The 25,877-nt window shown below is 40.2% G+C and overlaps 4 protein-coding genes across 4 annotated transcripts; 2 read left to right on the forward strand and 2 right to left on the reverse strand.

The window, feature by feature from the left end:
* Nucleotides 1-22: 22 nt before the first annotated feature.
* tomm6 (translocase of outer mitochondrial membrane 6 homolog (yeast)) lies at nucleotides 23-2,254 on the reverse strand. Its single transcript, XM_036570889.1, has 3 exons — nucleotides 2,004-2,254; nucleotides 809-932; nucleotides 23-233 (listed from the first exon to the last, which is right to left on the reverse strand). Exons 1-2 carry the CDS (start codon nucleotides 2,102-2,104, stop codon nucleotides 836-838), a joined length of 198 nt encoding a protein of 65 aa, XP_036426782.1. The 5' UTR covers nucleotides 2,105-2,254; the 3' UTR covers nucleotides 23-233; nucleotides 809-835.
* A 78-nt stretch (nucleotides 2,255-2,332) lies between these two features.
* LOC118808313 (ubiquinol-cytochrome-c reductase complex assembly factor 2) lies at nucleotides 2,333-4,578 on the forward strand. The gene is made up of 4 exons (XM_036570884.1): nucleotides 2,333-2,519; nucleotides 3,247-3,321; nucleotides 3,822-3,891; nucleotides 4,242-4,578. The coding sequence occupies exons 1-4, from the start codon at nucleotides 2,382-2,384 to the stop codon at nucleotides 4,349-4,351; spliced, it is 393 nt and encodes a 130-aa protein (XP_036426777.1). The 5' UTR covers nucleotides 2,333-2,381; the 3' UTR covers nucleotides 4,352-4,578.
* A 209-nt stretch (nucleotides 4,579-4,787) lies between these two features.
* On the reverse strand, nucleotides 4,788-8,483 carry tspo (translocator protein). The gene is made up of 4 exons (XM_036570883.1): nucleotides 8,274-8,483; nucleotides 6,477-6,651; nucleotides 5,484-5,622; nucleotides 4,788-5,220 (listed from the first exon to the last, which is right to left on the reverse strand). Exons 2-4 carry the CDS (start codon nucleotides 6,647-6,649, stop codon nucleotides 5,047-5,049), a joined length of 486 nt encoding a protein of 161 aa, XP_036426776.1. The 5' UTR covers nucleotides 6,650-6,651; nucleotides 8,274-8,483; the 3' UTR covers nucleotides 4,788-5,046.
* An 8,509-nt stretch (nucleotides 8,484-16,992) lies between these two features.
* Nucleotides 16,993-25,553, forward strand: frs3 (fibroblast growth factor receptor substrate 3). Its single transcript, XM_036570861.1, has 7 exons — nucleotides 16,993-17,174; nucleotides 17,333-17,421; nucleotides 18,115-18,301; nucleotides 19,097-19,258; nucleotides 20,331-20,452; nucleotides 21,359-22,261; nucleotides 24,798-25,553. Exons 2-7 carry the CDS (start codon nucleotides 17,356-17,358, stop codon nucleotides 25,230-25,232), a joined length of 1,875 nt encoding a protein of 624 aa, XP_036426754.1. The 5' UTR covers nucleotides 16,993-17,174; nucleotides 17,333-17,355; the 3' UTR covers nucleotides 25,233-25,553.
* The last annotated feature ends 324 nt before the right edge of the window (nucleotides 25,554-25,877 follow it).

Here is a 25,877-nt window from a genome sequence, read left to right on the forward strand (position 1 = left end):
TAACTGTGAAAACCTTATAACATAAACCTGAAATGTATTTATTTATACTTAATAAAGTTTGACACTTCCAGTAAGGTCAGCTGTTTCACTACTTGTTTAACAAAAATGTAAAGCAGTGCTTTAACAGTCCTCTAATTTTTTTTTTTTTCCATTCAGTGTCTACTGGTCTATTGCCATCGGTCCCCTTGTTGCAAACTTTCATTCTTGATCAGAAGAAATGTCATAGTTCCCTCCTGAGGATAAAAAAAAAACAAAAAAACATCATGAGCAAGAGAAAGTCATAGTATTTAGAATGAGAATCCGTAAGACCTAAAGAATGACTACATGACTTCAGAGGTCTATTAGTGCCCTCAAGAGTCAAGGGCACTAGTAGACCTGTGAAGTCATGTAGTCAATCTTTAGGCTGGATTTAGCCTTTCAATCCATTAATAACTGGAAAATTAATGTCAAAATGCCTCTGCACTCAGTGCAACACTGAAGCCACACCACCTTTTCCTGGTGGGTTTGCTTCATCTATTTAACAAAGTCAACTTACTGTATAGATAAGATGGTTAAAATAGTAGCTTAATAAAGTTGGTCTAATCTGAACAATCTGCTCAGCATTGGGTTTTCATGCTCCTGTGTGGAGTCATGCTGCCTATTATTCAGTCATATTACCCCTGACTACTTCTGGATATAATCAGTACACAAGCAGGATGTAGTAGGCTATTTTGAACAGTGTTTTAATCTGTGTCTGAAAACCAGTTTTTTAGAATGCATTTTGTACTATTATCCATTTGAACAACTGACAATGAAATGTAACTTTCACCTGTAAAATCTCATGGCATGGCAGGAACTATGTGACTGGCTGAGGAGACATCAGGTCAAAGTCTGACAGGTTTCGTGCTACCCAAACTCCTGCTGCAAACAAGCCTAGATTCACAAGAACATTCCTAGACAAAAATGAGGAAAGAATGAAACATTTATTATCTCAAAAACTATGACAATAATATTCAATGAGGCTGATAATGCGATGTTCAGTTTTCACAGTCATTTCTGTTTTGTGTCGACATAATAACGCAAGCACAATAACAGACTATTTGCTGATCCTTATTTTAGTGTTTCTCAGACATTCATGCTATAAACGAAGTTTTTGGGTCACAGTGTTTTTGTTGAGCAAGTTCAGGTATAATGTGAAGAAAGCCTCTGCTGTCGGATAAGGAGAAGCCAGGCTTCATCAGTGATCTATAATATATATGAAAGGAAAGACCTTTGTAAAAAATAGCGTGAAATAATTACTGGTACATGTGGTATAATCACACATTTTTAATTGTACTTTTTTTTTCAAATATTGTGATATTCGGTGGAATTTCTTACAGCAGAGACTCGTTTAGATTCTCCGCTTAAAACAGAACAGAGGTGTGTAAACTGCATTTACTGAAACGCCGTTCTTTGTGAGGGTCGTTCTTGCTGCTGAAAAATCAGTTATCGTTATAATTTACTCCTTTATTTTTATTTGACCCACATGGCTGGTACTAACATAGAGTCAAAGGTATTGGTGAGCATGCTTACGTGTTGATATATTTTAGATGAAATCAAAAATGGAAAGCTGTAAGGTTTTGGTTCACGTTTAGGGGTCCTGTATTTTGTCAGTGGTCGGACGAATCGTGACTTTAAGCTAAGAAGGTCATCCTCGTTCGGCACTGACTGAAGTTATCTTGAATATAAAACTTTACCTAGGTAGATGTCTACAGTGCTTCCAGTTCTTTGGCCACAACGCCTGGACTATTACAGGTTGGCGTTCATTAGATTTATCACACGATTTATATTAGCTACAGGACCCAGTAAGCTAACTAACCTCCAACTGCAGTGACTTACAGGCTAATCGCGACACACTGCACACTAATTATACTGATCCAGGTAGCAGGATAAACTAAGAACACACACACTTTACAAAGTTCCGGATTTATTAAGATAGCTAACTACCTAACGCCGGTTAATTGACGTTAGCTACCTAACTTTACCTTCTGAAATCGTTCCTGTCCGTGGCGAACCGATAAGTGGAGCTAATCCAGCCCAGAACTCCAGAAGACCCTGCTTCTGCTTTCTTTCCTGCTCCACTCATTTTTTGTGATTTCCTTTAAAATGTAACAAAACTTCGATGGGAAAATAAGTTAGCACGAACGACAAATTAAACGACCGTTCACAAGCATTAGCTATGATGCTAAACCCGCTGTGATGCGACAAAACACGTGAAGAAACCGCTTTGCATTCAAGCTACGGAAAGCCGGATGGGTCAACCAGCGGTGAGCCTGAAGCGTTACAGAAAACGATAAACGCGCCGCTCGGTTTGTCCCTGCGCGCTTTCCGCACTTTACTCCTCCTATTCCGCCAGTCTGGACATGGCTGCCACCAGGTACCGTCGATTCCTGAAGTTATGTGAGGAATGGCCAAGAGACGAAACCAAGAAAGGCCGAGATTTGGGGACGTTTTTACGACAGAGAGTGGCCAGCGCATTCAGAGAGGGTGAAAATACTCAGGTAATGAAATCTAACCTTGAAGCTTCTGGAGGAAAAAAGCACACTAGGTGACAGTGTTACAGTTACTGTCACCTCTGCATAAAAACTGACAACAACAGTGACTTCTTATCTGGAACAGCCCCGTTCAGCTCGCTAACTGAATGTGCTGTACCGGTTTTTGTGTGCGGGACCTGCGGTCTGAATAGCTGAACTGAACTTACTGCTGCATTACAGCCGTAACGAGCTGATGGCTGCACTGCTTGCCCTTCACTGTGTGCTGCTGCTGTTTAGGATGCACTAATGCTGATATGCGATATTTTCCATGTACATACAATACTGTGCACAGTTAAAAAAAAACATGAAATATATAATATTAAATCATCTTTTAATTTCATGGTTTATAAATCGTCATTATCATGCATCGCTAGTTGTTATGGTAGTTAGAACTTGCCATCTGAAGCATCTGAACAGTTGCTGTACTACACATCATCTGATGGTAGTTGATGGTAAATATCATGTAAATCTTGACTGGCAGTTTATGGATGAAAGAGACTACGTGCAATAAGGTTTTTATAGATCAATATTGTAAAGTTTTTTGAGAGTTACAAAGTAATTCAGAAAAAAAATAAACCCAAATTAAGGGATTTATATGTTTTCCTTATAGCACAGAACAAGCCAACAAGCACGTGGCAAGATAATACGACAAATAAAAAGTAATTAAATATTTTATTAAACATTTTTCTTACAGATCTCAGACCCCGAAAAATGTGATCAGATGTATGAAAGTTTGGCTCGAATAAACAGCAATGTTTACAAAGAAAAGGTGAGTCTGAAGCCAGACAGGTTAATCACTCTATGTTTTGTCATGTCATGAAGCTGTACATGTTGCAAACCCAAAGAGTGTCAAAAAGTAATCTTTTTTGTTTTGGCTCTGTGCCGAAACAAAATTCCCCCTACCCTGAGAATTTATGATAAATTATCCTGTTAGATTCATCATCAAAAACGTGACTATGTAGTTGTCCAGAGGGAAGAAACACTGCCACCTCTGACAAAGAATAGGGTTACTGGGTTAATTAGGAAACGTGCTGGACTTTAAAATGACCCAGCAAGACATTATTGGATGTGCAGCATGTATCTGAATCATTTGACTTAATTAGGCTGTTTATCTGTTAACTGATGCACTATTACATTGCTTGTTTTTTATTTAGTTATTCAGTATTTGTAGGTGACATTACAGTAGTCTTGCGGTTGTATATGTTTATATCATAAAATACTCATATTTTGTCATGTTGATTAAATTAACTTGGTCTAACATCTTTCCAGTTCCCACGAGTGAAAGACACAAGTTTCACAGGTGTGACAGTGGAAGAGTGTCGGATGTTATTAGCAACAGGTGAGATTTAAGCTTAATCATTTTTCTTTCTTTGTTAAATATCAGATTTTTACCAGAAAATGTCAGCCTTGCTTATTATAGCGAGTATAATTAAAGTATTGTAATGTGAAGTTGCCTGTAAAATTGACTGTGTCTGGGGCAGATGATAATGCACTACAAAAATATATAACGTACAAAATGAAAGTACTAGACAACACCTTTTCTTACAGAATACAAGAGAGAGGAATTGGGCTTCACTGTATGATTACAGCAGTATTAACCAACTTGATACCATGAGCCTAATATTTGAGCTATTTTAGAGGTTTGTTGTTACAAATAACTCTAGGATTATTTTGTTAAATCACTCGTAGGAAATATGCAACAGACGGATGAAGAAAAGAAAGGATTGTGGAAGACTCTGATGGAGCGATTCTCCTCTAAACCAGAAGATGCATCTCCTGAGAAGTCAGAAAAACAGTAATTTTTTACTGTAGGCTCTATTCCAGCACATTTTCATTTACAAACTATTCTTCGGTTATTTTATTAATACATCAGATACATTCTGTACATTGCCACTGTTACTGTCAGCCAACTGCATGTGCCTCATATGCAGTGTAACTCTATGAAAATTGTATACAGTATTTAATGTAATTTGTGTCTGTGTCTTACAAACCATTAAAGATATGTTGTATTAAAATCATGAAAAAAATTGGCTAAGAGTACACTAACTGCTAACAATTTATCAGGAAATGTACATATTTAATGAAGGGTTCTCATTAACCATGGCTAGATTGACACTGTTAATGATTACTGTTAACATAACTGTTGTTTTAGTGAGCACTCTCAGTCTTGAATTTGCTATGCAATCATAAAAAAATACACTACTATAGATTACAGATGTGTGGAAGTGAGTCATGTTACATTGAGGTTTAATAGATTTTTATTGAGAAGAATTACATAGTGTCATTAAAATGTTATTTTGATACAAAATGAGCACAGAAGCATGCAAAACCATAGTACAAAATAGCTAATTTTCACACTTATTAAATGTCAGTTGCTAAGCAGATAATCTCACATGAATATGCACTTGGATATGATCAAAGGCAGATTTCTGGCATCATTTGTGTAGTTATAGCCTCTTAATTGTGTATGCTATTTGTGTCCTTTTTGTCCACTCTAGTCTTTTTTAGTCTCGGGGTTGTCCCTCCAGATACAGTAGTTGAGGGAGGTTGCCAAAAAGAGCCAGGCTAGATAAGGAGCCATGAGCAGTGTAGCAGTGCGGCTCACTGGGTACCAGGACACCATGGTGGCTGCCACTGTACCCGTAAGCATAACCAGCTCTATGAGGGCCTGCAGGGAGAAGAGTACAGAAATGTCAAGCATAATAATAGAGGACATGTTGTATAGTACGTGGTAATGACTAATCATTTTGCTTCTTCTGAACTGAATCACAGTTTTACTTAGTAGTATTTATTACAGCAAGCAGTGCCAATCAGCAGCTCCAGACACTACAAAGTGCAATAAACATTAGAGTACTGCAATATTGTACTGTAATAAAGATTTGTTACATGATAGCTTCTCTTCATGTAGCTGAGAAAAGCATACACTCTCACCAGTTTGATCTTGTGGGCCCCAAAAAAGATGGGGGTCCAGGCCCAATTCAGTGCCAGCTGCAGGCCATAAAGCCCCAGTGGGACCAGAGTATCCTCTGTGAAGCCCCCCAACTCCTTCCACACCAGGTATGAACCATACCTAAAACAATGGTTTCAGAAAAACGTATTATTTAAATGGGAACAAAAGTAAGGTCACAAAAATGACTGTAGAGATTCAGGATAGATTTTGCAAAAAGATAAAACATTTATGCTCAAGGTTTGCAAAAAGTCTGGCATTAATTTACTTGAATCTATATCCGTGATATGGAATGCAGCAGTAAACAAACAGTGAAACATATACACATACAGTCTATGCAAAAGTTTTTGTGCCCCTGGTCAAATTAAATTTGTTGAGTTTCCAAATGAAGATAAGCACACATCCTCAATGGAGAACACATTTTAATGCACAATTACTGTTTCTTTGCTGAATTTAACATATTTTTAAAAACTAAACAAGCCCCCTGTAGAGGATGTATTAACTTATTTTCACTTAGAAACAAACATGTCATTTAACCAGGGGTGTCCAAACTTTTGCATATGACTGTATGAGCGCTAGTCTGATTTTCTGTCTAAAGTTGTACTATATGACTGTTTTGGCATAGCTAATAAAAAGCAGGGTTTGAGAAAAACCGCTACAAAATCCAATGCAGTATATTTATTTGTTCAGTTTAACATTCTGGTGTTTTGTCACAAAATATACTAAATGCCTATTAAAATATGTAATGAAACATCTGCATTATTTAATATCATGATAACGTGGACAGGTATTCAGGGTCAACTCTTATCCTGAGGAGCTGACACAAACCAGAAGTATTCGGTAATCCCTTAAATGGCCAGGGCCCACCGACAAACCCAAAGTTTTCTTACACACCTATTTAACCTAAGAATAGCTCAGCCAGTCTGCACTGATTTTAAGAAGTTAACATAATTGGCTTCACCCTGGCATATACTAACCCCATTCCAGTGTAGAGAGTTGTCCACACCACTGGAAAAGCAGCATTAGGTGGCCTCCATGACGGCTTGTTAAGCGAAACATACCAGGTCTTCACCTCTTTTCTTGTGATGAAACCTCCATAGATCCCACCAACATGTGGTAGGGCAGTAAAACCCAACAATGGAATCCACATGTCTACAACAAAGAAAGACCCAGAAACATCTCTTCAAGTGTCCGTCACTGAAATCCTTTTAAGAGAATTTTTTTTTTTAACGAACAGGCAGCATGAGATATGTGCTCCCCTACATCTACCAAACCTAATTATCTAATACCTGATCCAGTCACAGTCTTTATGAGCATTTTTTAGGTGGACAAAGGCCTTGTCCACATTTTTTAAAACATAGCTTTTCTATGCGTTCTGGCCTTTTTGGCTACATGCAAACATTTTGTCTGCATTTTTGGTCACTTTTTCAAAACCTCTTCCTGGCTGAAGATATTCAGAAACTCCGTTTTCAGTGTTGTCGTGTAGACAGGGACTAACTGAAGAGCAAAGCATTTCCCCATTAAAAGGGTCACCTGACTTTTATGGAATAGGCTGTGTATCATATACCAGGCAACTAAGACTGAAGTGCAGCAGGAGACAGCTGGATAAGACAACCAATTCATTTAACTGGCTGTTAGTTCACACTTTATTAAGCAAAAGAATGGTGGTGCATATCTTGATATCAGATGGCTCCCACGGATTGTACTTTTTTTTTTTGCTCTACTACATCTTGCTCAAGGGCTTGAGTTGGGTAAGTTATGATAGAGCAGGGAAAATGCTAAAACGTGCAGTATGCACTGTTTTCCCAAACTGGAATCAAAAACCACCAATTTTGTACCTTAATGGTATGAGATTGCTCTATAGAATGGTAGTAAATACAGCTTCATCAAACTGTCAATCCATTCACAGACACCATGCTGCCATGAAAGAGTTACTTGTTCATATGTCCTATTCAGCTGCTGTGTTTGGGTTTGAGAGGGACAGTCATCTCTTATATATACCCACAATGAGAATAAGGTCTACCATTTGTTTCTGTGCGCACCAACTGCCTTTTGCCAACTCCCCGGCCCAACCCAAATCCTTATCTTAACCAGTGTATGAAAACTTGTCAACGGTCTGTGATCTGCTCAGTGTCAATAAAGTGCCCTGAATGAGAAATAGTATAAAAATGTATTATGAAAACTGGGAGTGCTTCATATTAAATGTAGATACATATAAAGACACATTTATCTGTAGCCTGAAGACTTCATATTTCTGTTAAATCAGCTTACACAGTTAGGGTAAACATGTTTCTCCCTAGCTTGGTGCATTACATTCTAGCTAGCATTTAATTTACTTTCTTTTTCGTTTAGTTGCATGGTTAAAAAGTTCAGTCGGTTTATTTCGCGAAACATCTTACACCATTAATATATGTAAACTATCGTGGTGCAAGAGAAAGGCATGGCTGTATACTGGAACGCTCGGGGAAAACTTCAATCGTGAAAACATGAGATTAACTATCAAATCTGCTAAGAAACACGCATCTTCTCTTGTGCTAATTGAGTGTATTATAAATGTACCGTGTAGGAAGGTTAACCCTTGCAATGCCACGTTTTGCCAAGTTAGTTACATCACGTCTGTGTATCGTTACTGTGAGAGCTTCCTTGCAAGGTTATGCTAAGGTGAGCTAGCTTGTAGCGTTAAGCATGTTAGCAGTTCGCGCACACAAACAGAGTATATATTCGTTGTGACATATATATATATTTGCATTTTACAGTTTTATTTGTCGTCTTACCTTTATGTGACAAGTTCAAGTCCCCAGCAAAAGGTTAGGGTGCCCTCACGACCGCAATGACGTTGGAGTCCTCCTGAGTTTTTAGATAACAGTGCAGTGGGCGTGTAAGAATTTACGAAACGAGCCGCCATAGCCGTTGAGTTTCGTAACCGCAGAAGTGACCGGTGGTGTTTTCTAGTCTGGTGTAATATGGTGTGTGTCTGCTGTAAGGCGGAGTGTAGAGAGTTCATCTAGGAGCTGTTGGTGCTACAGCGGAGTCGAAGCTGCGTTTGTTTAGTGCTCCTTTCTCTCAGGTGTGCAGTTCCGCTGATCGTTAAACCATGCGGCGCGTTCGCGTAGCGCAGCTGCACGCCAGTCTGGGACATTTGTGCGTCAGTGTTAAGTTTGAAGATCTGCGAAAATACGTAGAGCGTCATTTCTCTGGGTTATTGATGGCTGCTTGTGAACTGTAGATCCCAGGCTGTGCACACAGTACTCGGATGTAGCCTAGTTTATGAATGAAGGTTTCACAATAGAAGAGAGCGAGTTTAAACTTACTCAGTGTTGTAAGATGAGCCTCCTCCTGAGTTAAAGCGAATATCTGTTTCAAACTGTGTTCTGATTACTAATTTGTGGATCTTTAGTTATTGTGGACTTCCTTCCTTTTGAAGTATTGTCCTTTATTTATCACTTATTCCTCTTCTTTATTTTTTATTGCACGTTTTTCTTGTCTGTTTTTCCCCCTGTCTGTCCCACATGCTGTCTAAACCCTTCATAAACCCTTTATATTTTGTGTGAAGCACTTTGTGACAGGTGCTATATAAATAAATCTTAATGTCTTTGGTTTGAGTAAACAGGTTCATGGCCGGTGTAATACATAAACTCAAAAACGTGCTTTGTTTTCTTTATCTGTGATAAAGGTTGCCAGGTTCCTCTGACCAGTCACCCTCCTGGAGCAGCCGGTTGACTGGCCTGCTTCACTGCACGGTGTAGTAGCACCTTCACCTACTTTTGTGAAAAAGTCTTTCCAGTGCAGCAACTTTTAATGAACATACACAATACAGTTCACGTTTCTCATAAGCTTTTGCTACTTTATTTAGTCAGACAGTCACTTTGTACTAACAAGGCAAAAGTGAAAGCTCTGAATTTGTAATGCTCAATATGTGCAAGAGTTAGATTAAATTCATTATTACTTAATGAATTCTTATGTTGTGGATGTGAGATTAGTCTCTCCATGTCCATTATTTGTGTTGCAGCCCTTTACACCTTGATGGCCACAGTGTGCGCTACTGGAGGGCTCATTTTACCATATGGAATATTGCTGTGGTTCCCAACCCGTTTCTGGGGGCCCTTCTGACGTTTCACATTTTTCCTCCAAGCCAACTAGTAACATATAGGGGTGAAAACTATCCAAGGGGCCCTGAGGACCAGGTTGGGAACCATTGAAAAACATGTATAATAGGAACAAGAATAAGGCTGATAAAGGGATTAACTTTCATTTACCAGGAAATGGAGATGCGTATTAAAAATATAGTGGTAGCAATGTGTTAATTTATTTTAATTATGCTTAATCAGGCTTCAATAAGGCTTATTGTTCAGTAACTAAATAGACTACAATGCAAACTGAGTAGTTCTTAAGTTACAGAAGTGTAGCATAAAAGTTTGGATCCACCAGTGGGTCCTGGTCATTTAAGGGGTTAAAATATACAACCATATGCCAGTTTAGCAAGGTCTTAAAATAAATGCTTAGGTAGTAACATTCAAACCAAACTCCTATTGTGGGTCACAGTTAGTGACAAATATGGGCACAAAATTGCACTTCAAAGTTCATACAACTCACACATCACTGCTGTTCTGCATTAAGTATTAATTCACAACCAGACACCACCCCTCCCCCAATGTTCAAAAATGGTACAAAGGACCAAAAAAAAAAACTTTTATTATCTGCAGTCTAGTCTGTCTGCCCCCAAAAGTATGTTAGTAATGCTTGTTTTCAGCAATCTAGTTTTGTCACTTTCAGCAGGCCGGTATATACCTGTTTAACTGCTTCAGTTTGTGTGAACCCTGCTCTGTAAAAAAGAAAGGAAATATAAACCTCAATTTCAAAAGTGTTGGGACAGCAAATTAAAAACAGAAAACAGTGATTTGTGAATCCACATTCACCTGTATTCACAGTGCAAAGACAAGATTTAATGTTTAACTCATCAATTTCATTGTTATCAACTTCATTCTTGAACTGATGTCTGCAGTATGTACCAAAATGTTGGAACGGGGCAACTTAACTCTAGAAATGCTGTGAATTGTTCAAAAAGCATATTTAACAGGTGATGCAATCAGTACAAAAGGAGCATCCAGTCATTTATGATCAAAGTTGAGTCATGGTTCACCACTTTGCCAAAAAAATTGTCAGCAAATAATCCGGAGGTTTATGAACAGTGTTCCTCAATGAGCAATTGCAAGGAGATATTTTACCCTCTACAGTGCATAATGTCATCAAAAGATTCGAGGAATTTGGGCAAGGCCGAAAACTTTAACTGAATGTCCGTGGCCTTCAATTCCTCAGACCACACTGCAAGAACCAGCATGCCTCTGTGATGGATATCATACATGGGCTAAGGAATACTTTGACAACTACTGTTAATAAACACAATTAGTCTCTGCATCCACAAATGCAAGTTAAGTCTGTTTTATGCACATCATAAGCCATATTATGTCAAGAACGTCCAAAACACTTAACTTCTCTTAGCTCAAACTCTTTTGAAATGGACTTGTGCACAGTGTGTATTATGATGAATCAACCTTTCAGACTGTTTATGAATAGGAAGAAAAGGTTTTGGTTGTGCTCCAACATCATATCATAGAGATTGCTGGAGGAAGAAAAAATCAAGTTCCCAGCATAAAAGTCTGTCCGGGTATCGGGGGGGGCATATTAGTGCATGGGTAACCAGCACATCTGAGAAGGCACCATTAATGCTGAACAATGCATGCACATTTTGGGAGCAACATATGCTGCCCTCTAGACATTGTCTTCTTTAGGAATATCTGTGCTTATTTCAACATGACAACACCAAACTGCATTTCTCATGTGTTACAGCAGCATGGCTGTGCAATCAAAGTGTGCAGGTGCTAGATTGGCCTGACTGCGATCCAGATGTAAAGATTTGTATTAAAAAAAGGAGTGAATAGAAAAAACCTTTCAAAACTGGATTAATTGGCGTCTTCGGTACCCAAACAATTATTAAGTGTTGCTAATATGAAATGTGGTAAACATGCTCCTTTACCAACTTTTGCAGTCCACTGGCACCAGGAATCTTCCAAAATGTTCCAAAAAAGTCCAAAATGACTTGGAATACAATCTCTTTACAGTAACGTGTTAACATCAGTAACGCCCAGGGTCAAAAAGTACCAAAATCTTACTTAAGGATAAGTATGTAAATGAATGTCAAAAAGTGTCTACATTTAAACTTATCCAAATGTGTGTGTGTATATATATATATATATATATATATATATATATATATATATATATAAATAATAAATTTATATATAAATATATAAATATAATAATAAACTAAAGCCCGCTACCGGTGAATGACCTGAGCTGGATGCATGTTGCATTACAGCCATTTGAGATGCCTCTTGGTGTGTGTGAGCAAACTGGTCACACTGGGGATATCGGCGAGCCTGTGATGGTTAGGGCAATAAGCGTCTGCTGTCCACTCTGCACTTAACCCACAGCCCGAAGCTGATACTGAACTTCCTGGCTGGCATCCATATACCTGCTGGCCTGGGTTTGCGATGCCCTCATTCTTCACAATTCCACGGCACCAACTGCTCCATTGCTCTCTGCGATGTCCCCACACTGAAGCCCTCGACAGTTTTACTTTTGCTGGTCTCCCTCTCACTGGTACCACCAACATACCCCACTATCCCACCCCGGACACCAGTGCAGCATCGGCATAGAGTAAGACATAGGGTAGGTCATGATTCCACCACAAGAAGTGCTCTTCATTAAATACCCACACCCACTAAACCAGGCAGTTAATGGATGAGTGTAATCAGGTGTGCTTTCGCAGGTAAATCACAAACCTGTGCTGGACACCCCTGCACCCCTGGTCTAGCGGGTCGTTACTATATACGTGTATATATATATATATATATATATATGTGTGTGTGTGTGTGTGTGTGTGTGTGTGTGTGTGTGTAAACTGTACGTAAGTCTTCCCAAACAATACACTGGAGTACAATCATTTAAGTATTTTCCACCCCTGATTAAAATTAAGCATGTTTTTGGCTACTCCTAAGCTACCATTTCACAGATTTAAGACAGTGTTGACAGTAATCTTTATTGTGACCAGTGACTTATACAAGATCTTGTGGTCCAATGAATAAAATGCTTGTTTACTTGCTTTTATGTCTCTAACAAATTGATGCACTCATGGCATGAGATTCCACCCGTAGCATCTAACATTAACCTAAATATTTACTTTAGACTACCTATTAAAAAATTATAGTAAATGAATATGTCATGTTGCAGGTGGTGAAGGGTTTGTTTGAAAACTGATGAGATGCATTATGAATAAAAGAGAGATAAATAGACATCATGTATGTTGTTAAGAAATTATACACTTGTGTAAAATTGTGTCAGTATCTGTACAAGGGGTCCAATAAAGATTTCAGTGTGGTTGCCCTCCATGCCCCTCAGCTCATCAAATAATGTCTAGGCCCCTCATTAGCTGAATCACCTGTGTTGAAACAGGGAACAGCAGAAACTATGCAGGATACTGGGTTACCAGGAGCAGGATAAAGAAACACTCCAGAAATGCAGTGGTCCTTTTTAGTAGTTTTTCAGCAACACCAGATGCAGTCTCATATTATAACAGTATAAATATCTGAATGACGAACAATGGAGCAGACTATATAGTATATAGGAAAAGGAAATAAACCTACTTTTCTTTTAATGTAAGTAGAGTCATTTTGGCCCATTTCTTTTGGTCCATTCTTCATAAAATTTACATTTTATATATACGCACCCACACACCCCCACACACACATACTTTGTGTTCTGAGTTTTGATTATGTCACTGTGCACCAGCAGGTGGGGAAAATAATATTAACCAATAATATCGTATCATGTTTCATCTCCTACTCCAACCCTCTCCTTTCATAAAAAGACACTGAACTAGCGTAGAGACCCTTCCTGATACCCAGATTCACTTGGCAATAAGGCACAGTAAGGAAGGAAAATGCGTTATGACATGCAATTCACTTCGACTTTAAGTACTGACCAACTTATAGAACTGCAGCTCAACTTATTAACATATCCTGCTTCTAATCAGCACAAGACTTCAAAGTTTGTTAGGCTCTTGTTTCCCTTTTTAATGTACTCTGCTTCTAAAATAAAATGATCAGAGGTAATCCAAAGCAGCACAGATGCTTTGCAGAATGAAATTACACACCAAAGAGAAAGTAATCACTAAAGTCTAACCGAGTAAAAAGTAGATTCCTTGCTTCTCAATTACACTTCAGTACAAGTAAAAGCGTTATCATTTGAAAATACTCAGGAAAGTACAAATCCATCAAAATGTACTTTAGTACATGAAACTGATTTATTTCAACAGACAAAAGAAGAAAAAAAACACCTGTTTGGACGTGCAGTGTGAGGACAGAGGGGCCTGTGTTGGGATTGTGTTCTTAGAAGCAGCAAGGTGGGCCTGCTCAGACTGAGAGCTGCTGCCAACACGTCATCGCCTGATGCTAAAAACACGCTCCCACCTCATCTGGGTCCTCCAGCGCTTTCTACCTTCTTGCCGCTCCAGCAGCCCTCGTTGTCTGCCTGAACTCTCACCCTTTGCTGGTGGGGAAATGTCACAGAGAGGCCCGCGCCGCAGCAAGGGGGCGTCGAGGCGAAAAACAAGCGCCGTTATTGTTTTATTCCCACCCGGTTCGAGCAGAGGAAACCTCTCCCCAAAAGCGCTGTCCTAAACCAGCGTCCACCACCACCACCGTCACCGCCGCCACCGCGAGCTCCGAGAGCCGCCGGCCGCCCTCCCTCCCCCTGCACCGGCCGCCGCGCTCCCCTCCGTCTCCGTCTCGGATTCGCAGCCGCTGCCAACCATGTGAGTAGCAAAGCGGCGGCGACGGCGGGGCTCGCGGGGGTTTCCGCAGCGCTACAGACGCTCGCGGTCGCGTGCGGGTTGCAGCGGAGCTCCGCGAGCGTCCGTAGCGCCGCAGAAACCCCCGCGAGCCCCACCGCTCGCTCTCTCCGTACCTAGCATCCAGCTGCAGCAGAGGGCTACGTTAGCCGCTCGCCTCAAGCTTCCTCTGTAAACGGCAGCCAAGTCGCTTTATGGTTGCTGCCAGAAACCGAGCTGGTTTGGGTTTTTTCAGTCTCGTGAACTAAATCTGCGTTGCTTTCTAGACAGAATGGTATTTCAGAAGCCATTTTTGCTCTCCCTTTCTTTTTTAAGAAATTTCTGTCGATGTCGGACACAAAAACCGTTCATGAGGGTTTTTTCTTTTTCATTTATTTTTGATCCAGAACCGTTTGCCAGAGCGGGCGGCCAGGCGCGAGACTGCTAATTAATAGCTCGTTTTATTGCGTAACCTTGAGCTCACAGCTCCGCGTTTTTATGCTGGTTGCACATTGCATTTGGCTCTTATTTGAAAGACCTGCTGCTGCTGCTGCTGCTGCTGTATGTGGCGGCGAGCGACTTGAGCCCTGCATGCGATGTAGTGTAGCATGCACGCTCTCACACGGCTCTTCCAAGCAAGGCTAAAAGCAGAAGCCCATGCTGTGCGCTTCTGATTTTGGATATGAACGGACGTGGGAGCCACGAGATCACCCACCGGGCTCACCCTAGCATCACTGCACTGCACGTTAGGATTGTTTTTAAACCGAGGATATCCTTTCCCGCTGTTCTGTCCCAAACCCCTACGCACGGTGACTGAATAGCACATGAATGAAAGTGGAAGGCATGATTGCGGTCTGTGTTGCACGTTTAGAGCACCGCCACCTGCGTTACTATCAACCGGTTTGTGCACATTTACATGAGCGGGCAGGTTTAGACGGTGTGAGTGTGCAGCAGTGATGGGCCTGCTCAGTGATTTTAGGCAGGGACTGGGCCGTTCTCATCAGAGCTGGGTGGAAACTAGTTACATTCACTCACTCAGTTGCGTGTGCTCAAGTAACACTGGTGTATTTGCACTTTGTGTGGGGCATTTCAAATAATAATACTTTTACCTAATAGTGGTGAGGAAAGTAATCAGACTTTTTTGTTATTTATTTTTAATTTCATGGTTACCTTGAATTGATTACCTGATTGTTATCAACTCTGAATTTATTTGATTTTTCCATTATTCACTGCTGAATCTGAGTTTTGGTTCTGTGTTGAAGTTCAGATTGACTCCCATTCCTACCACTTTAAAGTCTAGTGCAGTATAACGTTATATGTGGTTGCAAAGAGTTGCTGTTGGTGCTACTTTTTGTGCTGCTCATCTGTTGTTCCTTTTTTACACACTATAAATTTGTCATCTCCAAAACCAAAAATACTCTTACATTTTAAGGCTATATTTTTTCTCACTGATATCAAAGTACAGAGTTATTTCAATATAAACCCATAACTTGAGTCTTTTGTGTCTGTTTCTCAACTGGAGGTCTGTTTTTTTTAATATGTGAATATCATGTTCATCATGACCATAAATAACAGTAAATGACAAGTAAGCCTAAAATACCGGCCATAAATAACAGTAAATGACAAGTAAGGCTAAAATGCTCTTTTTTGTCTTTTTGTGATATCACTGAATCACAACTTACTCGCAAATACTTTTATATTACAGAGTTATCTGTTGCTAAACTCTGAGTCCATTAAACTGTAAAAATAGGTCTAGCTTGCTTATTAAAAGAAAACCTATATGTCAGTCCAATTCAGATGTTGTTTTGGAAAGTGTGACTGGAAATAAAGCCTACAGTTTATGAAAGCCTACAGTTTATGACTGGAAATAAAGCCTACAGTTTATGTATTTTTAGAACAACAGTTTTCCTGCAGTTATTTATTTTGCATTCAGAAAATGCAAAAAGCACCTGATGGAGTTTGTATTCGTGTCGAGTGGCCTTGATAGACAATTTTGGTGTTGTTTTGCATTCCGTAAACCACTAGGTTTTATTTGTGACACCGTTGGCGACTGTTGCAACTCTCTCATTATAATGAAATAGATATACCATAACACGCTAAACAATATATGAAACAATCAATATTTCTAAGTAACTAACGCCATTCTCCAAAACAGATATAGATAATTATGACCACGATGATCAAATCACTGTGGGCAAAGTCTTCATTAACACAGTTTTCCTCCTTATTGCCCACTAGAAAGAAGGGCCAGCAGTTTCATGTTGTCACATAAGTCTGAATTAGGATGCTATGACTTGTAAAATAAAGTTTCAATGATACTGCATTCTTATGTGTGTGATGAGCTCAACAGTGCTAAACTTTTAGGTACTGAAACTATGAAGAAGTCAGTAGATGGAGGCTCGTAGAAGTCCTGACAGGTGTATTTTGACCGAGGAACCGAGTGATAGGCTACATTTATAATCCACTAGCCAGAGCCTTAGCCTGTGTACCACTTGAGAGACAGAAACATCATGTAAAGTAATTAGACTTCACATCCAGGGGGAGCCTGGGGAGGCTTTGCAGATTGACTTAAGTTTCTGTATCTTAATCACAGCACACGGAGCTATGGATATCTGAAAAAGGGGGCAGTATACTCAGAGGAATCTCTCTTCTCCGTTTGTCAGGAGACATGAAACATTTGTGCGCTGGGACCTGCTGCTCTTACCAGCACACCCCTCCTCCAGCATGACACCCAGCAGAGGATTCTGGGATTGACGTTAGCATCACTCCCACTGATGGCCTGGACCAGGTAAGGTTTTCTTTCTTTTGTCTTGGTATAATTCAATCAGCTATTATAATTATAACTGCTTCTACTGTTGTAGCAGTGTATTGAACACTAACCGCTTGTTGCTTTAAGTTTCGGAACATTCTCTTTAATGCTTTAACTGTAACTGCTTCATGTGAAAGGTTTCAGCTAACCTGCTGAAGCTATGGGGAGCTGTTGGAGCTGTCTATACAGAGACGCCATCCAAGACAACCACCCCACCAAATTCAAGGTACACGCTTCAAAAACACATGTTTTTAGTAAACAATCAAGCTACATTAAAAAAAAACTCAATCTTCATAAAGTGTCCAAATTTGAAAATACAAATAAGCTACAAGCACAGTAATAGTGATTCTGATATGACTGTAAAAAAGGATAACTTCATGCTAGGGAGAAAAGTATGAAAAGCTACACAAACATATAGAGCCCCTTTCTTATTAATGCTATTACTGGCATTTTTTTGAAGATGGTGGGGATGGACTATAGAGTTTGTAGTGTTTTATTTGTAACCCCTTAAACTCACCCATCAGCAGATACAAACTTTTGTTTCTCTGTCTCATAACTACATGTCTTGCATATTAATTGCATAGTAGTTACAGAGTACTTGCCAATATAATTACTTAGTAACTATGTCAGTTACTAAATATTAGACCATAAAGGAGTACTCCAGTGTTTATTAGCCTATTTTCTGTCCGATTACCAGACTTCAGAGGATTTCTCTGAACTTAGTTAAAAAACAGAATCCTCACTGAATCAGAACACTTATAGTTGAAGCCAGTGGGCAGGTGTTGAAGAATCAAATGAACAATACAAATACAGCAGACTGAGATTAAGTGGAAAAATGCTGGAGTATTCTTCTAAGATGAATAACCAATTAATAAGAATGTAAGGGGTTAATCTCTGTATAACCTGTCATTATCATTAGGTGACAAATGTTGATGATGAAGGGAATGAGCTGGGATCGGGGACGATGGAGCTCACCCAAACAGAGCTCATTCTGCACACACGCAAGCGGGACGCCATCCGGTGGCCATACCTCTGCCTGCGGCGCTACGGATACGATTCCAACCTCTTCTCCTTCGAGAGTGGCCGGCGCTGCCAGACAGGGCAGGGTGTGTTCAGTAATCTTCTGATACATTCAACCTGGACCTCATCTCTCAGGCACATGGTAGATCAGTGCTTTTAATGAGAAAACTACGAGCACTGAAGTTTTTCAGAAGGAGATGTTGAATTGATGCATGGGCTTCACTTGAAGAACACATACAATTTTATTGCCAGAGAATCAGCTTTGCATCAGACTTAAAGTTTAATATTCACTGCAACCATTTGGATGTTCCAAGAATTCTTAGCTTGAGACTATGTGAATTATTGCTATTGATGTAGGATTATTTCTTTTTCTTGGGCTGATAAGGTTGGCAAGTGATGATTTCCTCATTTCTGAAAACACATAACAAGCAGACGTTTTTTAAGTTTGGTTAGAACGAATTGTGGAATGACCGTTATGTATTTGCTAATTGATTGCAGTGCTCTTCAAGGTAGATGATTGTTCTTGTTTATAGCTCAGGCTGATTGTGTTCATATCAAAAATCAAAAGACAGTGACTTTGGCTTACCTGTGAGAGGGAGAAAAGACTGCTACAAAATGTACTATAGCAAGTGTTACTCTACTGCACCCTAGTGCCAGAATTAGTGATGAACGGTGAAAAATGAGCTGAAGAGTGTGGTGTTCTCAGGTCTAAAGAACACAATTGCTCTGCTAGTGAGATCAGACCCCTTTTATTCTGCCCTGTATGTACAGTTTAGACATACAGCTGTTTAAGTTAAACATGCATGTGTTCCGTTTTCTTGCTGAAGTTGTGTATACAATGAATGTGTAAAGCAAACGTGTATTTCTCTGTGCTATTGCAGGGATTTTTGCATTTAAATGCTCTCGTGCAGAGGAGATATTTAACCTGCTGCAGGAGCTGATGCAGTGCAACAGCATTAATGTGGTGGAGGAGCCCATGATCATGACCCGCCCTGGCCACGCACCAGAGATGGACCTGCCTCGAACCCCACAAACACCCAACAGTGAGACTCTCACATACTCACATTTTGTTCAACTTGTTGAATGTACTTATTGATACTTATAGGTATCAATAACTGAACAACAGTGTTATTTTTTCATATTAACTGTACTAACACAAATATACCAAGGCAATTGTGAAAACAACCTCAAACACATACACAGTTATGTGAAGTTTTTATTAATCTATATAACCCCCTTTTTTGCTGTTGTTTTATAAATTCCCCACAAATAAGAAAATTATAAAGCAGATGTGACAGAAACATTTATCATCAATGATGTTCAGGCATTTCAGGTGTAGAGCAACTACATAACATGCATATTAGAGTAACTAATTGTAAATAACCCAGAATTTCATGCATTTTACCTAAAACTACAGATTCACATGGATATCATATAAAATAATAGAGGTCCAGGATCTCTAATATCAAAGGTTTTTCAGAATTAATTTAGTTGTTAAGATGTAAACAAAGTCTTTTAGAGAGGTTTGATTTGAAACACCATTGTAGAAAAGCTGAAGTTTATTTACAGTGGTGGTGAAAGGAACCAGGGGTCACGATGTCCAAACACAAATACAGCTATTTTATTTACTATCCAAAATCACGTCTTCTGAGTTGTTATATGTAATGTTGATATGGTTAAATAATAGTAAATCAAATTTTTAAAAAAGTTTTTTTAGTAACTGTTTTCCATTATAATGCCCTCCATGTACCTCCTGCCCGAGTATGTGAAAAAAACACATCGTAAGCCAAAACCCTATATATTGTGAAACCATGTCCCAGGCATAAGGCAGTGTATTTATAACCCTTTAATATAATAACTTTCTGCAAGGGCACTTTTAGAGGCATCAGACACTGATGTCTGGTTCCTATTACAACTGCTGTAAACAATTCTGACCTGGTAAGCAGAAATCGGTGACCTTACCCTTTAATACAGGTTTTGCCATATGGGTTAATCAGTTTCTGTACTATTAATAGTCAGTCTTAAATTTATATTTAAGAAACATGAACATATATTCTTTCTTACCTCCAGATCAGCAATATAACCCTTTGTTGTATGTGTGTCTCTGCACTGTAGCTCCTGGGTTCCCAGTGCAGGCTTTCCCTAATGGATACCCTGGGTACCCTGTTAGTGCAGACTCATCACAGCCCACTCTCTCTGATGACCACAGACACAGCCTCATGGGGATGGATGACCAGGTAAGGCAAATACACATCCTACACACTGTATGCACACAAGCTCAAAGAGGTTCAACACCATTGTTTGAACTCTCTCTACCACTTGGCTACATATGCAGGATGCAGCCACAATATGTGCATGTGCATGCAGGCTGTGTTATTGTTTCTTACTAACATTTCTTAGCCAGAGTAAAATAACACCCCTGTAGAATGTTTTGGTGAGAAAAAACTTTATTTATTAGCACCGCTATCTCTTCATTAGTGAACTTTCGTTTTCTGTATTGTCTCCAGCTTGATGACGGCTCCACTGCCTCTTTTAAATTATGAGTGAACAGTTAGTGGGTGAGCCTGCAAGCGGTTTGCATGATAGGATGAAGTCTTAGTAAATTGAATGATAAATTCAGCACATTGTGGGCACATTTTGCTTTCACATCAAGGCACATTTTGCACTGTGCCAGTGCTCGTACATACATCTGGCTCATAGTTATTTTTTTCTTTAATTAAGGGCACATCTGACTTTATTACAGGCAGTGTTCAAGCATGTCACTCGCTCAGTGGCAGAATTAATAAATTCAATCAAAAGCACAGTAAATAGTTATAGTTATAATTAGGACAATCAAATAATGAGCTTTCATTAACATCACTATTTGCCATCACAACACATTTTATGAGGCGTTTACACCTAGTTGTGGGCAATTCCAAAACAGGAGTATTACTCTACTATAAAGGAAAACTGCAAAGATCTAGGTGGGACACCAGCCACAAATAGTAAACATACAGTCATATGCAAAAGTACCCCTGTTTAAATTACATCCCCTACAGAGAGCACACTTAAGTTTTATAAGTTTTACATGTTGAAAAAAAACATGGCACTCACACATACATGCATACATACTAACCCTATGTCCATTTCTCCTGTGTTCGCAGACACATACTTATGTGAACACAGTGAGTATGGAGAGTGATCTGTCCAGCCGCCACTGTGTCCACTCCCTGCCAGAGGTGCGGCCCACCCCCTTCCCCGAGGCCTCCTCCGCCTCCGTCGGCCGTGGGGGTCCAATACCTGGTCAGGCCAGCCTGCACTGCTGCCCCATGGACGACTCTCACAAGGACCCTCAGGTGTTCCTGCAGCCTGGAGCTCAGGAGGTAAAGTTCATGCTGGGTCCCACGCCGGCACAGCGCCACCTGCTGGAGAGAGATCGGCACGCCGCTCACCCGCTCCGAGCGCCGGATGGCAGCTCTGAGACTGAGGGGGAGGAGGCTCCGCCCATGCACGTGTGTAACACACACTCCTACCACCATTACCACCACCATCTGCACCGGCACCCCAGCATGGAGCCCAGTCAGCTAACGTACGAGAACATTAATGGACTGCGAGGGGGACGCAGGCAGAGGCTCAGCCCCAGCAGCGTGTCCCAGTCCCAGTCGGTCGGCTCGAGCAGCAGCAGCAGCACCACGGGCGAAACGCACCCACACACACACCCACACTCGCTCCCACTCACACACACACACACCTCCGCGCTGCCCCCTCAGGGCTATGGCTGCGAGAGGGGCACGGGGCTCGGAGGTCACCGCCGCACCGCGCTGCTCAACTACGAGAACCTTCCATCACTTCCGCCTGTGTGGGAGTACCGTGCCCTTCAGCGTGAGGAAGAGGAGGAGCAAGACGAAGACGAGGAAGATGATGAGTATGAGGAGGAAGAGGAGGAGGACTTTGATGAATATGAATATTCAGAAGGTCCTGGGACCCCAAATGGATATCATCAGGAAGCCGGCGGCAGCGGTGGGATTCATCGCGATGCTCTGCAGAACTATGTTAACACAGAACAGGTGGGGAAATGCATTCCATTAACAGAACACGTAGCACTGTCTATAGATCTGTTATTTAAGATGGATTACTGTTACTTTGTGACCGATGCTGATAGCAGTTTTAAGAAGCTAAAAATTTTGATAACCAATAGTATCAACAGATATATTTTAATTTAGTCAAAAATTTTACTTCAAAAGTTTTAGGTAAGCATTGCTTTAATGACTGACAGTGAGTGAGCGATCTGTCAACTGAATACAAAAATCATGTTTTTTTTTTCAGATTTTTTAAGAGTGCAGTAACTTCTCCAAATCGCTTTACATAACCTGGATGTACACATCAGCATTACATGACAAAGGGATAAATTACATTTTTATTCCTGCATATATGCATTTTATGTCTTAAATATAGTTAATGTTATCAAAGTTTTTAATCGCCTCTTTCAGTTATTAAAACTGTACTGGTCTGGTTTCACCATTTGACATACAGGTTGTGCCACCTGACTTTTCAGACTAATTTGAAATTAAACGGGCACCTACTTACACACCTGTAGAAACTTTTGTCCTTGAACTTGAGTTTATGCTTACAATTTTTTAAATAAATAAACATTATTTTAAAATAAATAAAATAATTAAATCAAATTAAACAGGCATCTACTTAGACACCCATAGAAGCCTTTCTTCTTAAACTTGAGTTTATACTTAACTTTTTTTTTTGAATAAATAAAAGTTATTGTAATAGTTACAGGTTTTCATGGTTCTCCTGAGGTCATACCACCTGACAAGTTAAACTGAACCATGCTAGCCAGGACTCAAAAATAACATTTTTTCCAAAATTTATGAAAGGGCTCCTGACCTTGGCAGCGAAGGGGTCTGGTTGGTTGGTTGAACCACCTGACATTTTTAGAGTTCTGGAGGCAAAAAGAAACTAAAATGAATTTTATATGGATGCAATAAAAATTGTTTCACATAAACAATATAATACTTATATAATATACATAACATTGTTGAATAATTTAATATATCCCAAGTATTTATTAAATTATTTTTGGGAAAATAATGGACTTGGATTTAAAAAAAAACGTCATGTCAATGACCCAGGAGCAACACTCAATAACAATAACAACACGTGCACAGCCGTGTTAATTCACAGGTTTTATTATATTACTGAGGTCAATTCAAACAAGATAACTATTACCAAAGGACTTCTGTAATAAATAAAATTAGTGGATTAAAACCATGGATCTCATTAATAATCAATCAAATTAAAATACCAACTTGTAGAACTAATGCAATAAGGCTTGAATACGGCTTATTTCTGTCTCTACAACAGAACTACTGATCAGACCTGAGCACAGACATTTTGGGAGGCAGGGTCTGAAAGAAAAAAAGGTCAACATGAAAGTGAATTAAAATTAATTTACAGAATATATATCAAGAGAGACACTTAACACTAGAGGAACCTGTTCTTCACAAGGTGGCCTAAAATAACAGCGTTATTGCCAAAGCAGAAATTTGTACCTAAATCGTCTGCACACTCGGCCATAATGTTACCCACTATGCTATGTCATCACTATAACTTCACTCTAGAGTGCCTGGCATAAAACTTTTTTCCAAGAACAAAAACTTTGTTTAGTGAGACATTAGCGCCCCTTACTGCTGACTTTATGTTTGGTTGTTTTTGTTAAGAACCATGCCATGCAACTTGACACTTTCTTGAAAAGATTATCATTGCTTTATTGGTAGAATATCTAGTGCTGTGGTGGTGTGTCGAGGTGAAATCGAGGAGCCGAGGTGAAATCTCCACAGGTGGTTCGTACAGCACCTGAGGGGGCACCCAAGAGCAGTGAAGCTCTTGGAACGTGAGCCGACCCACTAGCTCTACTCCCCTGTCTTTAAGAGTGGCCATATAAAACACAATTGAAGAGTTTAGTTCCAAAATGCTGTATATCCAATTTTGGATATAACAAGTTTTTGAAAAGAATAACAGATGACATAAAGAAAAACACTTTTTTATTTCTTTAATAAAGGTGGTATTCAATCACAATCAATATCAAAGTCAGTTTTTTTCTTCTCATCACAGATGTGCTGAGAGAGGAACACAGTGTAGTTTCTCCAGAACACAGTACTACAGTTGACATGGAACAGCAGCAGACAACTATGCAGACAGACAATAAATGCAATAAATACAGACAAACTATGCAAACCCTACATAAACTCTTTTGTTCAATATGCAGAAACTATACACCTATACAACCACCATACAACCAAGCACAGGGCAGTAGAGACTAGCCATTTAACTTATGTGTGTAGTCCACTCCAATAACATCTAAACAAAATCTAAAATCAAAATCTAAATCTAAAAGTCTCAAGCGTTTTGGAATAAAACCCTTTATATGCACTGATCAAGAGAGGACAGTGTGAGGGCAAAAGTGCAGGGGCTCAAGCCCCCTCTGGCGTCTCTCTCTGCACGTGCCTGCTACAGACAGTCCAGTCCTCTGTAATATGACACAAACATACACCCACATACCCCAATAACATGTTTTGTTTCCCATTACAGATACAGCCTCCACGTCTCCGTCATGCGTGCCCTCCCCATCCTCACCCCCCTGAGAGGGGTGGCCGAGTGTTCAGTTTTGATTTCCGCCGGCAGCGGGCAGGGCGGGGCGCAATTGGGGGCTCCGCCTACGAGCAGCATGGCCGCCACCCTCCCCCTCCCCCCTCTCGCCAGCTCAACTACATCCAGGTGGATCTGGAGGCAGGGGGCTCCAGTTGCCCAGGACACGGAGGGGGCGGGGCTCAGGTGCCACAGAGACCGCCTCCCCTCAAGCGCGGAATGGCTGCTGCGGCGGCTCCACCCTCACGTCGCGGGGAGTGCTATGCCGTGATTGACCTGCAGAAGACCGCAGCCATGTCCAACCTTCAGAAAGCTCTGCCCCGTGACGATGGCACCTCGCGGAAAACACGCCACAACAGCACCGACCTGCCTCTGTGAAAGAAAGTAAGAGGGATAAAGAGTGAAAAAGGAAGCAGGTTATGGGTGAGAGCAGAAAAAGGTGTAAGGATGGAGCTCTGGGGGTGTTACTGTTATCCTCTCGTTTGTGTTGGAATGTCTGTCGCCACACACATGTTTTGGCACGTGTACATTCATACCAACTACTTCTTGTCGATACGGTCAGACGAAAGTGTGTATATCGAGCTAAAGGTTTTACAAGTAAATGCAATTTTTAAAGGTTGATTTACAGTGGATTTTGGTACCGCTGGCTTATTAGGTCCATAGTTTGTTTTGACGCTGGTGATCCAGGCATAGAGAATTCTGCACCATAGTTTTCAATCAGAAGCCAGGTTCTGGACCTGGAGTTGAGCAGAATCAAGAAAAGTAACATCATGATAGCACACGAATGTATCTATAATGCTGCCCTATTTGAGGGCACTTGTGGAATAGGTACTAGAAAGTACAAGTAAAAGTTCTCCAAGGAAAAAACAAGAGGAAAAAAAGAGTATATTTTCTTATACTCAAGTGGAAATGTTGTGTTATGATAACGAAGGGCGGTTATTTCAGTTACTGACAGATCTGGAGTCTGCATACACCTTAATTCATACAGCAGATAGTAAAACTATGGCTCTAACTATAAGATCG

This window comes from Colossoma macropomum, unplaced genomic scaffold (assembly GCF_904425465.1).
Source record: "Colossoma macropomum unplaced genomic scaffold, Colossoma_macropomum, whole genome shotgun sequence".
Classification (NCBI taxonomy): Eukaryota; Metazoa; Chordata; class Actinopteri; order Characiformes; family Serrasalmidae; genus Colossoma; species Colossoma macropomum.

Bases quoted from the DNA above. Each gene is read 5' to 3' on its own strand.
- tomm6 (XM_036570889.1), bottom strand. From the start codon at position 2,104: ATGAGTGGAGCAGGAAAGAAAGCAGAAGCAGGGTCTTCTGGAGTTCTG. The intron at 933-2,003 runs GTAAAGTTAGGT...ATTTTTGTCTAG, and splicing joins GACAGGAACGATTTCAGAAG to GAATGTTCTTGTGAATCTAG.
- LOC118808313 (XM_036570884.1), top strand. From the start codon at position 2,382: ATGGCTGCCACCAGGTACCGTCGATTCCTGAAGTTATGTGAGGAATGG. The intron at 2,520-3,246 runs GTAATGAAATCT...TTTTTCTTACAG, and splicing joins GAGAGGGTGAAAATACTCAG to ATCTCAGACCCCGAAAAATG. The intron at 3,322-3,821 runs GTGAGTCTGAAG...ACATCTTTCCAG, and splicing joins GCAATGTTTACAAAGAAAAG to TTCCCACGAGTGAAAGACAC.
- tspo (XM_036570883.1), bottom strand. From the start codon at position 6,649: ATGTGGATTCCATTGTTGGGTTTTACTGCCCTACCACATGTTGGTGGG. The intron at 5,623-6,476 runs GTTAGTATATGC...CCATTGTTTTAG, and splicing joins ACTCTCTACACTGGAATGGG to GTATGGTTCATACCTGGTGT. The intron at 5,221-5,483 runs GTGAGAGTGTAT...TTCTCCCTGCAG, and splicing joins GGGCCCACAAGATCAAACTG to GCCCTCATAGAGCTGGTTAT.
- frs3 (XM_036570861.1), top strand. From the start codon at position 17,356: ATGGGGAGCTGTTGGAGCTGTCTATACAGAGACGCCATCCAAGACAAC. The intron at 17,422-18,114 runs GTACACGCTTCA...CATTATCATTAG, and splicing joins ACCACCCCACCAAATTCAAG to GTGACAAATGTTGATGATGA. The intron at 22,262-24,797 runs GTGGGGAAATGC...TTCCCATTACAG, and splicing joins ACTATGTTAACACAGAACAG to ATACAGCCTCCACGTCTCCG.